Raw genomic sequence first — 17,485 nt, 5'->3', positions numbered from 1 at the left:
AGTTTTTTTTTTTTTTTTGAAAAACTCCCCAAGTTTGGGGTACAATTCCTAATGCACAAAAAGTTGCTTCTTTATAGTGTAATAATATCATGTGTCCTGAATAGTGTTTGATCATAAACATCATGTGTCCTAAATACTCTTTGACGCATAAAGTTTCCTAAATACTCTTTGACCATAAACATCATGTGTCCTAAATACTCTTTAACGCATAAAATTTTATTAGTTTTTTTTCAGTATTTATTTATGTTTATAAAATAAATTTTATTGAAATTTATACCTTATAATAAAACAAAACAAACTTATGCCACATGGCATGTTCTTAACCATGTGGCTGACACGTGGCTTTATATTGTTTCCCTAATTTTTCTTTTGAGCGGCAAGTTGAATACACGGTTTGTGTTCACCACAATAATTCCCAAATCCCACACAATCATTCTCTCATCTCCTCTCAAATCACCTTCCAACATATGAATGAGTTTCCATCTGCAAGTTCAAAAACCCTAATTTCCATCTTCTTGACCTGACAATGTTTTCATCTCCATAACGCATCTTCTTCTCCATCACGCATTCTTTAAAAAATTGCAAGATGCTCTTGATTCAATCGCAAGAGGTAAGATTCATACTTTTATCTCAATTAATCTCTTAGGTTTTTTATTTGATTTTTTTTGTTTATTCGCCTTTGACCTACATCAGATCTAAATGAGGGCTTTTCATCGATCACTGTTAACGAAGACGATGAAGGTCGTCCCTCCAACTACTTCGCAAAATCTCTATCATGCGAATGCTCTCTTGTGATCTTCATGTCCTTAAGTGTGTTTTATTTCATATAGATCTACAGTTGATTTTTCTAACAGAATTTTAGGGTTATGTATTCTGTTACCTATTACCTATTGATTTGAATCATTGTGGTTAGGGATTAGATGAGGATATTAGTTGTTTTTTTGATTTATTCTTCTATGTCGCATTGATTTATGCTTCGGTTTGTTTATAGCGCCCGATGAATAATGCACTTTAATTATTTGAAAAGATTTATAAATAAACTATGGAATGTTGATGACGAGTTAACAAAATTGATTATTGAATTATAAGAATTAAAAGAGTGATTCATTGGTGTTTTAGAAACATGCTTTATTTGAAAGAACATTACTCACAGTTTTGAACTATAAATGTTTGTTGTGTAAATCAAGAACAGATATTTGCTTAGTTATGGTGATGGCGTAGTAGCGGATGGCTCTGACAAAATTAAACCTTGAGGTAATTTGATTTTCTTGCACTAAGTACTATTTTGTTGATTAATCACTGAGGCGATGTGTTTCTAAATATGTGTGGCTGGATACGTTAAAATAAGAAATAATGATGTTTGGCAAACTTAATACCTTTACCCTATAGTTTCTCATTAAGTTAATTATCTCAAATCAGATATGGTAAATAAGAAATAATGTTGTGACAACCATGCACAGGTATTGTTTTTTTTTTAATTTGATTGAATATGAACTTAAAGTTGTTAACCTGCTTTATCTATGGGATTAATGTGAATTTCAGGTATGGTGACATCAAAAGTTGGGAAGCGGTATGCTTTTACAGGATTTTTGAAGCACTGTAAGAGTTGTTCATATCAAGGTTGGCACTCCTGCTCCTATGTGGGAGTATTGGTAGTTAACTGATTGGCCTTTGTCTTTACTAATCTGATTCGGAATTGCAGTTTTGTAACTTCAAAATTAATTAGGTTATTGTTTATAGTATGGTCTAAACTTGCTTATCATGAACGTTCTTTTGATTGTGTATATTTAGATTTGGTGGTGAAATCGCACTATTATGCGGTTTCATGAGGATGCAATGAAGAAGTCTGCTATATGAGAATATCAAAACTACCAGTTCCACTTTTGGTCAAAACATTTTTATTATATGTACAGATGGTTGGAAAGGTTTTAGCTGTTAAAAAAACTTTTTATATGTATGAAGCTGTCTCCAAGAAGCAGACAACGCTGGCAGTAACAGTCTTATGGGATTAATGAGAAATTGAAAGCATTGCAGACTTTGGTTCCAAATTCTAACAAGGTTAGGGTTACTTACGTTAATGATTGAAGGAAGTTAAGATGTGTTTAATTATTTGTAGAAGTTATGGTTTTGATTGTTTGATTTTGGTTTGCTGTTTTGTGCTAGACTGATAAGGCTTCAATGTTGGATGAAGCTATTGAGTATCTGAAGCAACTTCAACTGAAAGTACAGGTATATGTTTCATTATCTCTGTAAATCTTGCTGCAGTTGTTCTTGATATGCATCTTTTCATCACTGTGTGGTTAGTTTGATGAGAACTGAAGCCGTTAGTATCTTAACAGCTGATTGATTTTGTTTCAAAACTTAACTTAAGATCCTTTATCGTCTTAATAACCATGTTGTTTACTTGATGACGTTTGTTTGTTTGTGGGTGATCTTGCATCGCAGACCCTTACCATGCGAAACAGGTTTGATTTGCCACCTGTTTATGCACAAGAACAAGGAATGCAAAGGGGAATGGGAATTGGAATTGAAATGGGAATGGGAAAATATGGGAATGGGAAAAGGATACGAGGGAATTGGAATGGGTTACAATAAATTTCCAAACACATGTGAAGGGTTCTCAGCGCGATGGGAAGTTGGTATTATGTCCAACCACATCGGCAAGCTGTCATCAACCAACATGGTGAAATCAGATCCCGGTTTTTGCTCAGAACTTGCAAATGTGAAACAATACGAATTTGCCAATCATTCGACATCAATTAAGGTAATTTAATATGTTCATTTGATATTATAGATATAATTTATTTGTTCGAACTTTTTGTATTGCATGAACTCAAAAGCCTTTTGGATTATCTAAACCAAACAAACCTCATGCTTAATAAATTGTTAAAATACAATAACTAAGATAAAGATGAAGCTCATGCATCATTCAGGACATCAGTAGGGAATTTGAGACCTTTTTCTTTCTCAAAGTGCAATTGGATTTAATTCTTTTCATGCTTTATATTATTGTTTGCTAGACTTGCTTCATTTAATTTTATGCTTTGTGATACTAACGTTGTTTAGAAAATTTTGTGCTCAGGTAGGTTGCATGGTGCTTGGAACACTTAAAAGAGATCCCTATGCATGGTTCATGCTTAAAGTATTACTTGAACAATTCCATATTTGTATTGGTTGAATTATATATTTCTAAGACCAGTAGATTAGAAATATATGTATGTAAATTTCATGCTAATCCTTTACTTTTCAAGTCACACTATTTAGAAACAAGTAGATTAGAAACAACATCTATACCAACTCACGAAATAGGTAAAAAGTAACATTTATTTGACTACGAACCTTTTCCTTTGTCATTGCTACATGTTTAACGACATTTTTTCATATTAATTTTTTTCAGTTCAATGTAATTTAATATTTACACAAGTAATGGAACGTTTCTTTTATTTTAAGGTTTATGTCAACACTGGTAAATGATATAATTTACTTTGAGTAACCCGTGTAACACACGGGTACTTAGACTAGTACTTAAATAGTTAAATTAGCATTTAGAAGGTATATTAAATAAGTTAATAGTTATATTGGTTATAATTTGAGAGACTCTATTAGCTAAAATTTATATTACTAAATTTAATAGAAATTATAAATGGTAAATGCATATGCCAACATTATAGCAAACCAATACGGAACAAACAGAGCGTCCATGTGGCAACGTAACACTAAACATGCTTAATGTCGCACTTTTTAGCACAAGAAACGTTGCCAGCCTTAAATGAATGAATAAGTATCAAATGTAAATGGCAATGAACACAGAGATTTATACGAGGAAAAAGTCCTTGATCAATGAATGATCTCCGGCATAAAAAATCTCGGATGATGGAAACTACAAATCACCAACTATATTGAACAATAAAGGTTACAACTTTGGATGATATTGAGCTTGTTACAATGAGAATTCTAATGTGTTTGAGAGATGTGTTCGAGAGAGAATGTCTGCGAGTGTGTGTAGTGTGATAATGATAACTATTCAAGCTCAATACCCCATAAAATATCTAGCTAACCCTCAACAACTAACTATCTGAACTTCATGCTAAACACCCACGTTCACCATAACGGTCACCAGCCTCATGCACGTGCTCGAAATGGAAGCATGTTCCCCGTTATTCCCGGTTAGAACAAGTCCACTTCGAAATGTACCTGAAAAATAAAGCCAATGATACAGGAAACAATTGTTAGTTAGATAAGATAACAGTAAGGATCCGTGATCATCAGTCCTTCTGCACCATTTGCTAAGGATCCATGATCCAGGCCGAACTAAGGATATATGATCCATAAGTAATAAAAATCTATCCCTAATATTTTTTAGGTTTTTTTAGTTAGTTTTTTAGTTTTCTCATTATTTATATGTAGTTTTCTCATGATTCTCTCCCTATTATTATAATATTATATACATGTAAAGACTGCTTTAAGTTTTGGAGTAAACTGCCAAAATGGCCACTGATGTTTGGTCATTTTTGGCACTTTAGTCCAAAACTCAAACCTTTTGAATCTAGGTTACTTTTGGCACTTTAGTCCAAAACTCAAACCTTTTGAATCTAGGCCCATGTGGTTTCAATTTTGTTGCCATTTTCACCTAAAAGCAAAATCTGGTCAGATTTTTCAGTTGACATCCAGTTTTTTTTTTTTTCCTCCTTTTTAGTAAAGGGCAAAATGATCAGATTTTTTTAATTTGTTATACTAAAACGTTAAAAGACCATTTTATCCCTCAATAAAAGGGAGGAAAAGACAAAAAAAACTGGATGTCAACTTCAAAATCTGACTAGATTTTGATTTTAGATGAAAATGACAACAAAATTGAAATCACAGATACCCAAATTCAAAAAAATTGAATTTTGGACTAAAATGGTAAAGTGACCAAGCCTCAGAGACCATTTTGACAGTTTACTCATAAGTTTTGCTTTCATTTCTAACTTAGAACCAAACAAATAAACAAATAGTGATTCGATAACTAATATTTTTTTTCCATTTTTGGAAAAATATCATGTGTCCTGAATATTGTTTGATCATAAACATCATGTGTCCTAAATACCCTTTGACGCATAAAATTTCCCAAATACTCTTTGACCATAAACATCATGTGTCCTAAATACTCTTTGACGCATAAAATTTTGTTAGTTTTTTTTTTCGGTATTGATTTATGTTTACAAAATAAATTTTATTGAAATGCTTAAATAGTTAAATTAGCATTTACAAGCTATATTAAATAAGTTAATAGTTATATTGGTTATAATTTGAGAGACTCTATTAGCTAAAATTTATATTACTAAATTTAATAGAAATTATAAACGGTAAATGCATATGTCCACATTATAACAAACCAATACGGAACAAACAGAGCGTTCATGTGGCAACGTAACACTAAACATGCTTAATGTCGCACTTTTTAGCACAAGAAACGTTGCCAGCCTTAAACGTCCTTTTTTTTAACAGCTTAGATCACCTGGGTAAATCGTTTGCCTACAACCTACACACCCTCGGTTCGAATCCCCCGCGCATACAGGCTTTTCAACCCCTCACGCGAAGGCTTCGCATGTTTTGCACACCCCGTGGATTGAACTTGGAACCACCCGGGTGGAAACCCACGCAAACGTGGTCATGGGCGGACCCAAGCCCAGCCCAAGGTGGGCGGGCGCACCCCCGGGGAAAAAAGTTAGTGCTAAGTTCCGTCGAAAATCCCGTCCGCACCCCTTGGAATTTTTCGTCCGCACCCCTTGAAATTTTTCGACCACACCCTTGAAATTTTTCTCGTCCGCACCCCTTAGGTAAAAAGTGTTATCAATTTATATTTTAATTTTTTTAGTAAACTTCTATTTAAAAAATAAAATACTACCTAAATTATATAACTTTTAATACCTAACTAACTAAACCCAAATACTCATACCTTTACCCACTTATAATTCCTAACTAGTAGCCCACTAAGTTTTAGCCCATTAACCAAACCCAAGTACCCAACAATATTTCAAACTATAATAAAATAATTAAAGCCCAAAACCTTTAGAAATTCTCTCCCTCTCTCTCTCTCTCTCTCTCTTGCGTCCCTGCACTGCCAACGAACAACATCACCCAGCGACAACAGTCTAGCAGCCGGCGACCACTGTAATCAGCCACCATACCACCGTCGTTTGACACCAAATCTAACCGGAATCCGAACACGGGTAAGTTTCTTTGTGATTTTGATGATTTTGGTTTATATTATAGGAGAAAAAGGGGTAATAAAGTTGTTAAATATGTTTGAAATTTTGTGTGTTTTGACGTTGTTTATGGTTGTTTAGATGATTTTTAGGGTGATTATGTTGTTTATATATTTCTAGGGTGATTACAACTTACGTTATGATTTCTAGGGCTTAAATAGTTGAAAATAATTAAATTTGAAACATTATGTTATGGAGCGATGAACTTATGTTATATAGAGAAAGAATTGCTTAAGAAATTAGTTTTAGATGATGTTTTGGATAGATTTCAAAAAATGAAAACCCGTAGGGCGTCGACGTTTTAATTATGTTTGTAACAAGGTTTGACATGTTTTTGAAGATTATATAAATTTAGTTTGTTGTTCGTTTGTTTTACATGACCCGACCCGACCCGAAACAAACCGATTTTTTTTTACTTATATACCTAGGGGCCTAAAATTTTTAAATATGTTCCGCACCCCCATGAAAAATTTCCTAGGTCCACCACTGAACGTGGTAAACCCTCCCACCTCCGACCAGCTCGGCTGGCCATCACTGGCCTTAAACGTCCTTTGTTATAGCACAATTTTGCAACCGCTTAAAAATAAAGAGAAAGAAGAAGCAAGTAATCAATTGTTGGCACTTACCTTACCTACCACCACCATTCCAGCTTACAAATAACACACCCACCAACTCACATCATGAATCTCCTTCAATTTGGGATCGTAAAAAATGTCATCCGGCTTTGCGAAGAACACCGGAGGAATCATCAAATGCAAAGGTAAGTTGTTGTTCGTTCCTAGTTAGTTAATTAATTAATTTGTAGGTGGGTAATGAATGATTCATTTCATTCATCCATCTGGTTGGTTGCAGCTGCGGTGGCATGGGGAGCCGGACAAGCGATGACGATAGAAGAGGTGGAAGTGAGTCCCCCCCAACCCTCCGAAATACGGATCAAAGTTGTTTCCACTTCTCTTTGCCGCAGTGATGTCACAGCTTGGCTCTCACAAGTAACATTTTCTTTCTTGGGGATTTTGAGATGACAGTCTTTTTAGATCCATATACTCCCAAACATGTTACAAGTAAAACTAACGATATTACAAAAAAAAAAAAAAAAAAAACTTATTATTTGTATGCATTTAGGCTTGTAATTTGATATCCATGACATATTTGAATCTTAATTACCTTGCTAATGAACTAATATTGTATTTCATTGAAATTTAAAACTTATCTTTCGTTATTGAACATGATTTTGGCTTGTAATGTATTAGGATAAACTTATTTTGAATATGTTTTTTTGAAGTATTGAATAATAGTTTAGGCTACTGAATTTTGAGAGCTATATATTATATTTTTCTTTTTAAAATCGAGCCAAACCAAGCGGAGCCGAGCCCGAGCTTACCCTGGCTCGGCTCGACTCATGAACAGCCCTACTTACAACAACCAATATGGAATTTGCAGGCACAACCTCCACTGTTTCCTCGGATATTTGGCCATGAAGCATCAGGGTACACTCCTTCCTTCGTTCCTGAAACAATTTAAAACAGAAAAATTAAAAATACAATAAAGAAAGTTTCAAGCGGTCGATTATAGTTTTTGATGAAGCTTTTAAAATCTAGTAACTTGTTCCCGATATTTTTATGCGGATTGGCAGCTAGAATTTTAACTCGGGTAATCATGTTCATGATTTCGATACTTTTCATATTCATCATCTTATGCAGTTAATGCGGTAAATTTGAGAGTTTCGATATAATATCACCAATACTAACTGCATAGTCATCATCCAGTTTATGTTAAAATTTGAGAGTTTCGATATAATAACAAACAAAAGAAGAAAGATGTGCTGAATCTTGAAGGGTGGATATTGCAGGATTGTTGAGAGTGTAGGAGAAGAAGTAACTGAGTTTGTAGAAGGTGACCATGTTCTCACTTTGTTTATTGGAGAATGCATGAGTTGCAAACAATGTGTTTCTACTAAAAAAAGCAACATTTGCCAACAACTGGGCTTAGAACGGAAGGGTGTTATGCATAGCGATCAAAAAACTCGCTTCTTTATCAAAGGGAACCCCGTTTATCACTATTGTGCTGTTTCTAGTTTCAGTGAGTACACTGTTGTTCACTCAGGCTGTGCTGTCAAAATTACCAAAGATGCCCCTTTACATAAAGTTTGTCTCCTCAGCTGTGGCACAGCGGCAGGTAATTTCATTTTGTATCTATATTTAATCAACTTATCATATGCCTTTAATGAACTGGAACTTTTGAATAGGTTTGGGTGCGGCTTGGAATGTTGCTGACGTTTCTAAGGGATCAACTGTTGCCATTTTTGGTCTGGGAACTGTAGGTTTATCTGTAAGTATGTGAACCTAAGTTTTTTTAGTTACCTCGTAGTGTTTTTTTAGCTGCCTCGTAGTGTTCATCAATCCTTACCTGTTTTTATTTTTATTTTTTGAGTAAATTACAAAAATCGTCCTTTATGTATTTCACTTATTGCAAATTGTGTCCTTTGCCTTCAATAATTACAGAAATTGTACTCGATGTTTGCAAACCCTTGCAAGTTAGCCCTAACTCAGTTAATTTTTGTGGTTAAATCTGACCAAATGGACCCCACATGAGGGTATTTTTGTGGTTAAATCTAAACAAATGGACCTCACATGAGAGTAAAATGACCAAAATACCCTCATGTGGGTCAGATTTAACCACAAAAAATTAACTGAGTTAGGGCTAAAGGACATAACTTGCAAGGGTTTGCAAACATCGAATACGTTTTCTGTAATTATTAAAGACAAAGGACACAGTTTGCAATAAGTGACATACATAAAAGACGATTTTTGTAATTTACTCTTATTTTTTTATCAATAAGGTTGCACAAGGTGCCAAAATAAGAGGAGCTTCCAGGATAATTGGGGTGGACACGAATCCCGAAAAAAATGAGAAAGGTAGTGAAGGAAAACACCTCCGAGCGCCGCACACTTTTCTAAACGAACTTGCTAAGATGATCAAAATCAACTGTATTCATGAGTTTTTGTTACTTGTGCAGCAAAAGCTTTTGGAGTAACGGATTTCATCAACCCAAATGAGGTGGAGGGGACGGTTCAGCAGGTACCATCTTTCTTTTATACTAATTTTATTATCGAGTTATCATGTTAATTCTTTTTTTTTTTTATTTTTCAGGTGATAAAGCAAATGACTGATGGTGGCGCTGACTATTCTTTTGAATGCATTGGAGACACGGAAATGGTAACTACTGCTTTGCAGTCATGCTGTGATGTAAGTCATTTATTACTTATCTAAATTTAAACCCAGTTAAATATTCTCATCATATGAGATTTGACTTGTTTGGATCCTTGTTACATTTAGGGGTGGGGTGTGACGGTTACCCTCGGGGTTCCCAAGACAAAACCGGAGGTAACAGCTCACTATGGACTACTTCTTTCTGGTAGAACACTAAGAGGGTCTCTTTTTGGAGGATGGAAACCAAAGTCAGATCTTCCAAGCTTGATTGATATGTTTTTAAAAGAGGAAATCATGATTGACGATCTCATCACGCACAATCTGCCATTCGAAGACATCAATACAGCATTCGATCTAATGGTTTCAGGGAAGTGCCTGCGCTGTGTTATCCACATGCCCAACGGATTGATTTAATCTGTTCTTTGTATTTTGATCATGTTATAAGTGTCATGTTTATGCTGAATAATGATTCAATATAAAAAGATGAATAGAAATTGTGTGCTTGAAAGTAAGTACGACTGGCTCACCATGTGAATCTTTCTCCCTCAAAATCAACATTCATTCATATATGATAAAAATCAAACTTAACAGTGAATTTAGGGTATATTAGAATATGGGTTATAGGGCGGGGGTTGGGTATAAACGCCCAAGTCACCACCCCGGGTGGGCTTGGGTTTCGGCGTGGCCCCTTGGGCGGGGGTTTCAGCCCGGGGGGCGGGGGTTGTGGCGTGGGTTGGGTACAAACGCCCAAGTCACCACCCCAGGTGGGCTTGGGTTTCGGCGTGGCCTCTTGGGCGGGGGTTTCAACCCGGGCGTTGGACGGGGCTATCAAGATGATATGGCGGGATCTCATTGGCCAAGACAAGTAGCCGTTTGGGCTAGCCGTTGGCCAACGGCTATGTGTTTAAAAAAAATACTCACACTTCTATTCATTTTTTTACCACAACTACTCCACGTTTTCTATATTCATCTCTATCTTATTTTTAAAAAATATTCTCATCCAACCACAATACGAAAAATGAATCCTCATAATCGTGGTTTTGACCCGAACAACCCGTGGGCATTCCAAGAAACACCTAACCCAGCATCCAACCGTTCAATTGCACCCTTTTTAATACACTCCACGATGCCGGATATGGCTGGTTATGCATCGTTTATCTCGAATCGTTTGACGAATGATGTCGGTCGAAAATACCAATGCCTTTCGTGCAACGCGCGTCATTGAAAAACGCTAGTTATTATGAAATTATTAGTTTGGGGTTTAGCTAAAGTATCTGGAAAACTTTGATGGAAACTACAACAGGCAAATAATGCAAATATTTCGTCCCCACCTTTCAATAAAACAAAATATATAAGGTGTTAGTTTCATGTTTCAAGTTTTTAACAAAAAACAACCTACTTGGAAGAATCCTACACAAAAACAACTAGTAAAATGTTTAAAACTAGAGTTTTGAGAAATGAGAAATGCTCACTAACAACAAACAAGGAGAAGATATGGATGGTGAAGAACACTTAAAAACACTTTAGTCACCACTTAATACACCTTGGAGCACTTGAACGTAGCTTAGATTCTTGATGAAAACTTGAACAAAATGCTATGTGTGTGTGTACCAAGAGAGGAAGAGTGAGAGTTTTTGTATTGTTTTGAAATGTGAAATGGTTTTAAGTGATTGGTTGTTCATATAAAAATCAAAGCTTGGTGATTGCTTGCAACGCCATAAGAAGCAGGACTGGTCCGATATTTTTGAGGTTTTCAAAGTCAAAGTCAAATGTATGGGTTGATACTTGATTGATTTGGGAATGGTAGTGGTAATTTAATATTAGTATATATAGTAATATTTATTTATTTACTATTATTATTATTACTACTTATACATTTTCAAAATGGAGGAATAGTGCCAGGCAGCTGTCTGTCACTCCCCCGTTGGACTAACGCGTCTTTTGTTTTATATCCATTTTAAATTTACGTTTTTTTCCTCAGCTTAAAATAAAATTACGTTTTTGTCCCAATCTCAAAATTACGATCTTGCCCTAAATTCAAAATTTATGACTTTGCCTCGCACTCCCCCATTGGACCAACCAGTTTATTATTTTATATCCATTCTAAAATTACGTTTTTGCCTCTATTTAAAATTACGGTTTTGCCCCCAGCTCAAAATAAAATTACGATTTTGTCCCCAGCTCAACATTACGATTTTTCCCTCTATTCAAAATAAAATTGTGGTTTTGCCCTCAACTCAGGATTACCTTTTCGCCCCCAGTTCAAAATAAAATTTTGTTTTTGCCCCCAGGTAAAAATTACGCTTTTGCCCTCTGTTAAAAAATGTGATTTTTTCCCGTTTAAAAAATTGTGATTTCGCCCTCAATTCAAAATTACGTTTTCCCCCAGTTCAAAATTATGTTTTTGCCCACAACTCAAAATTACGATTTTGCCCTCGGTTCAAAATAAAATTGTGTTTTTGCCTCTAGCTTAAAATTACGATTGTGCCCTTAGTTCAAATTTATATTACGCTGTTACCCCAAGTTCAAATTTACGAATTTGCCCCTGTAAAAATTTTCAACTGTGCCCCTGGTTCAAATTTATAGTACTGTCATTACTTTATCTTTTGGCAAATTACGATTTTACCCCAATTAAAAAATACAACTTTCACTCAGTTAAAAGTTATAATATTGCCATTGTTTTAGTTTTTTTTTTCAAAACTATAAAAGTGTTTTGTTTTAATTGGTTAACTGGATTTAATTGTTTTCCGTGTCAATGAGCTGCCTAACACTCGCTAATTATTCGGCCATCGCCCCGCAACGCGGGCAGGGCATCAACTAGTTATGTAACAAAAGAATGGTGTATAGTGGAGTGTTTGGTCGTAGGGTCTAGGGGTGGGGTGGGGTGCGGGTAGGGTAGGGTATGGTGATGGCTCATTGAGTGTGAGTTAAGTTTCGTTAGGTGTATAAAAAACCACTTAATTATACTCACTAGTTACTCGTTTTTAATAAAATATAAAATAGAATCGTCATAAAAATATAAACGTGTTGAGTATATAAAAATATATTTTTATACGTTTGTATTCGTGTCGAGCTAACTATGTATCGCAAATATAATTTACAAGCTACGCGTTGAAAACTTCAAAAAGTAACAATTATGTATATATATATATATATATATATATATATATATATATATATATATAGGGTTGAGTTCATTTCAGAACTCTAAATAACTACAGAACTTTCAGAACTCCTAATAAACAATCATTTTATATATAAGTTTTTGTATTTAGAATCTTTTTATCATCTATTATATGTATTTCTTTGATTACATACATGTTAAAAGTAGTTTACATATGTTTAATTGCCAAAATTATATATATGTGTCATAACTAATTACATATATGTAAAAAAACTAGTTTACATCTGTGTAATTATAAAATTACATATAAAAATGATAAAAGTACTCTTAACATGTATGTAATCGTAAAAATACACATAATAAATGATAAAATTATCCTAAGCATAAAAATATATAAATAAAAAGATTGTTTATTAGGAGTTCTGCGAGTTCTGTAAATATTTATAGTTCTGAAATGATCCTGACCCTATATATATATATATATATATATATATATATATATATATATATATATATATATATATATAGGGTAAGGTTCATGCGAGAACCACCCTTATTGCGAGAACCGCGAGAACCAGTGTGAACGGGTGGCATTATTGTAATTACATGGAAAACTTAAAAACACCCGCTTCCTTCGTTAAGTTACAAATATCAACGGACGTCAAATAGAAAATAAAATACACACCAAATAACATCTCACGTCCGATAAAGTCACAGCGATTCATACGAACAATCCACTCTAATCCATTCTTCGAAGGCGATTTATACGAAAAAATATTCTTCAGAGAGATTTATACGAAAAATCGATCCTGTACGCTCAACAATATCACAAATCTGTCATACAAATCGCCGTATCGTCATACATCCGAGGAATTAGGGCTAATTTGAAAGAATTCGTCGATTTTTGATGCACAATTAGGGATAATCTGCACAACTAGGGCTAATCGGAATAGCGATTCATCACAATTCATCAATCGTCGGAAATCAAGCGCCAATCCACTATTTTGTAAGTGTATTCGATTAAGTTAATACGACTGTTATTATTAGACTCATATTGTAAGTGTAATCGATTATGCTAACACGACCGCACTAGTTTGCAAGTGTATTCGATCATGTTAATATGCCTGTTATCATTAGATTCATACCTGTATTATTAAGAACTGTGTTTCATATAATGGATGTTATACAAATGATGATGATATACAAGTGACTTTGATATGTTCAACTTATTAGATTCATGCCTGTATTAGTTTTATATAACCGATGTTATACACATGATGATGTTATACAAAATGCGTTTGATATGCTCGGCAACACGAAGTTCGAATTGATACATTTATAATCTAAGTTTGTTTCTAAGTTAATGCACATGTGCATAATTATCAACACATATGTAGTTTGTTTGATTTATTTAACATAATATTAAGGTAAGTTTGTGTAATGAACATTTGTGCAATTGTGCATTACTCGTCGCCAGTGTACACAGAACCGTGTATCAAGGTGTTTCACATACACGTGCACATGTGCATAGTGTACACAGAACCGTATATCAAGGTGTTTCACATATACGTGCACATGTGCATAGTGTACACAGAACCGTATATCAAGGTGTTTCACATACACGTGCACATGTGCATATTTGTTTTTTTTATTTCGGCATTATGTAATTAAAAACGACACTATCATAATTAATAATAGAACATGATCATAAAGTAACATTGTGAGAAATACAGATACGTAGTGTTAAATATAGAAGTATCAAGTACATATGTATATATATATATATGCACATGTGCATATGTTGATATGCATGTGTGTACATGTTATTATGCACGTGTGCATATATTAATATGTGATTGTACATATGTTAAAAAACGCATATGTGCATATTTTGTATGTCGACGATTATAACGACTATACATGTGTACATATTTTTTATATGTGTATATGTTGATATGCACATGTGCATATTTTGTATGCTTATGATTATAATGACACATATGTGCATATGTTGTTGCATTGATGAATGAATCATAAATTAGTTGATGAATGTATCATAAATTAATGTTGATACACACGTTACTTGTAGATAATCAATGGAGAAAACGCAAAAGAAAGTAACATTTTTACTGAGGTCAAGAGATGAAGGATCAACAAGGATGCCTGACGCGGCTGAAGACGAATACAAGAACGATAAGCCAAAAGGTTATAGTTTGTTAGTTATATAGTTTTTTTTTATTGTTATTTTAGAGTATGGGTACATGCACATGTGCATGAATGTTTTTAAAATTATTTTTTTATTGTTTAACCGTTACAAATTGAACTGTAGGCATATTGAAAAGGAAGAACAGAACGAAATCTGAGGATGTCAGTACAAGGAAAAGTAAACGAAAACATAACGAATCAACTGAAGACGTCGAAGGAGATAAAGGTGTTGAAGGAGTCCATACCAGGAATGAAGGAGCTCGTACTAGGAATACAAGGTCCGTAAAATCAAAAAGCACGCCAGCGGGAAACAACGAGGTGGATATGGAAGATGTTGATGGTATGTGTTATTAAAATAATTAACCATAATTTAAAATGCATATGCGATTATTTAAAATGCATATGTGATTTATTGATGTAATTTTAAAATGCATATGTGCTTTTTAAAATGCATTTGTGATTCTTTGAAATGCATTTGTGATTTATTGGTGCACAAATGTGGGTTTTATAATTATTTTGTTTTTAATTGTCTGCACATGTGCATCGTAATGATTTATTAAAAAGAAAATGTAATGCATTATAAAACAGAAACTAACAGAAAACTACAATGCATTATTAAACAGAAACGAAGAACCGAGCAGTTATAACGACGAATAAGACAGTAGACAGAACGGAAAAAAAGCCAGTGATTCGAAGATCTTTTCGGGCAGTCAAATGGCGTTCCATACGTACACGTTTATCACCACATCAACTTCTGAGGGGGGTAAATGCAATGTCAAACAAACAGAAGCAGACAGTACAAAACATGGGGTTCGGGAGTATATTAAAGATCAAAACAGACAGCATACCAGGAAGACTGGCACATTTTGTAGTAGATCATTTTAACCAAAGAGACATGGTGATTAAGCTGAGTGTAGGTAATATAGAGGTCAACGAAAATGTAGTAAGCGGGTTGTTAGGATTAAGAAACGGTGGGGTTGTGCTGAATTATCAAAGAAAAGAGAGCAAAAAAGGGAGAATTAAGGACAAAACAAAGAAAAGTGAAAAGAATGAGGAAACCAAAAAGCACGACGATGAAGAACAAGTGAATGTAGTTAAAGGGACAAAGAAAGTGAAAAAAAAGAAAGGGAAAACACGCAAAAAGAAAGAGGTAAAAGGTGAAGAGGATTTAAAAGGCAAAGCAATCGATATAAACGAAGAAGAAGGAGACGACAAAGATGAAAGTCGTGGGACATATGCCATGTGGACCCATTTGTACGAAGGGTGTCCAATGACACCAAGTAGGATAGTTGAAAGAATAGTATGTAATCAAGATGACGACGGGGTATTTTTCAAATACGATTTTTTAGCGTTGTTTATGAACACGATGGTAGAGACAAAGAAAGATGGGACGTGTAGAACCGATTTTCTCGAGTGTTTAAACGAAAACATCGCCTTGGAAAACGTGAATTGGTGCAAATTTATATGCGACACAATCAAGAACAACAAGGACGGTTGGCAGCGAGACAGCAAGTCCATATATTTCAATGGCGCGCTCACCATTATGGTGGTAAGTTAACTGTCATGTTTGTAAATTGTATAACGTATTATTATTAGTTTGTTTATATAATTTTGTAATGTATGGTGATAATGCACATGTGCAGTTGATATACGTGGACCAAACCTTATGCGGACATATAAATTCAGTTCGCACAACAAGTCCGTTGTCGTTTTGGACAAAGGACATGTTGAGTATTAGGGAAAAATACGAGATAAAAAATGGGGGGTTTGGGAAAGGATTGTTACGAGAAGGATATATGGAGGATATACTTTCAGGCAGTGTTTCATTAAAAGGGGACGGATCAGGGGCACATGTGACAGATGTTAAAGGGGTTGGTGTCGATGTCCATGTCAAAGACGTAGATAGGGGAGTAGATGATGAGGGTTCTGTCAAGTCGGATGATAACAGCAAAATTCAACCAGAGTCATTTGAGGTATGTATAATAGTTACGATAATTTGAGAATGCACATGTGCATAATTGGTTATAACGAATAATGATATTTATGAAAAAAATGCACATATGCATTAGTATAATAAAAAAAAGGTGGATACAAATATTACGTAATAAATAATAGTTAAAATAAAGTTGATGCACATAAGAAAAAATGCACATGTGCACAATGGTTTGGTGGTGTCATTAAAGTTAGTAATTGCACTAGTTTTATATAATGCACGTGTGCATAATGAATATAAATAATTCGTAACATGTAACGAATATAACAAATAACAATTAGATTGTACATATTAGTTTTATTACATTTACACGTGCTCGTATTCAGGAACATATCGGATTAATCAAACAGTTGATGGACAAGACATTGAGGACGAAAGCATCGTTAGATAAAAAGTTGGATGAAGCATGTTTAAAATATCCAAACAACGAGAATGTCATAAAGCTTGTTAGGCAGTATGACAAAGCGTTTAGCGGCGAACATAAGATGTCAAAACTGATAACTGTTACGGGTACAGCTGATAGTAGCAAAAAAGACAAAGAGTACACCATGACGGGTCATGTGGAAGGAGTGAAAGGATCGATGGAAGGGGCAGGTAAGCTGGCAGAAACGTTGACGGATGCGGACAGAGGTGTCGTTGACGAACAAGGGGAGGGAAAACCGCATGATGAAAAGGAAGTGGATTTTTCGATACCAAGTTTCATGT

The 17,485-nt window shown here is 34.5% G+C and overlaps 1 protein-coding gene and 1 long non-coding RNA gene across 6 annotated transcripts; both read left to right on the top strand.

The window, feature by feature from the left end:
• Positions 1–394: 394 nt before the first annotated feature.
• Positions 395–3,256, top strand: LOC118484887. 5 transcript variants are annotated; one of them, XR_004874848.1, is made up of 7 exons: positions 395–610; positions 1,193–1,254; positions 1,543–1,620; positions 1,792–2,058; positions 2,164–2,229; positions 2,446–2,764; positions 3,083–3,256. It is a non-coding gene; the product is annotated as an uncharacterized LOC118484887 (long non-coding RNA). The 5 variants fall into 5 exon arrangements; XR_004874849.1 differs by having other exon boundaries at positions 1,543–1,652; XR_004874847.1 differs by adding an exon at positions 694–741 and having other exon boundaries at positions 1,543–2,058.
• A 3,572-nt stretch (positions 3,257–6,828) lies between these two features.
• LOC110895841 (alcohol dehydrogenase-like 6) lies at positions 6,829–9,970 on the top strand. Its single transcript, XM_022143205.1, has 9 exons — positions 6,829–7,008; positions 7,101–7,237; positions 7,689–7,735; positions 8,098–8,423; positions 8,494–8,576; positions 9,088–9,163; positions 9,265–9,326; positions 9,399–9,494; positions 9,585–9,970. Exons 1-9 carry the CDS (start codon positions 6,960–6,962, stop codon positions 9,870–9,872), a joined length of 1,164 nt encoding a protein of 387 aa, XP_021998897.1. The 5' UTR covers positions 6,829–6,959; the 3' UTR covers positions 9,873–9,970.
• Positions 9,971–17,485: the final 7,515 nt, after the last annotated feature.

Source organism: Helianthus annuus, chromosome 12 (genome assembly GCF_002127325.2).
Source record: "Helianthus annuus cultivar XRQ/B chromosome 12, HanXRQr2.0-SUNRISE, whole genome shotgun sequence".
In the NCBI taxonomy this organism is placed as follows: domain Eukaryota; kingdom Viridiplantae; phylum Streptophyta; class Magnoliopsida; order Asterales; family Asteraceae; genus Helianthus; species Helianthus annuus.
This window is presented reverse-complemented; position numbering and strand designations above follow the sequence as displayed.

Coding starts and splice junctions, on each gene's coding strand:
- LOC110895841 (XM_022143205.1), top strand. CDS start 6,960: ATGTCATCCGGCTTTGCGAAGAACACCGGAGGAATCATCAAATGCAAA. Junction 7,238..7,688: donor TCACAGCTTGGCTCTCACAA/GTAACATTTTCT, acceptor TGGAATTTGCAG/GCACAACCTCCACTGTTTCC. Junction 8,424..8,493: donor CAGCTGTGGCACAGCGGCAG/GTAATTTCATTT, acceptor ACTTTTGAATAG/GTTTGGGTGCGGCTTGGAAT.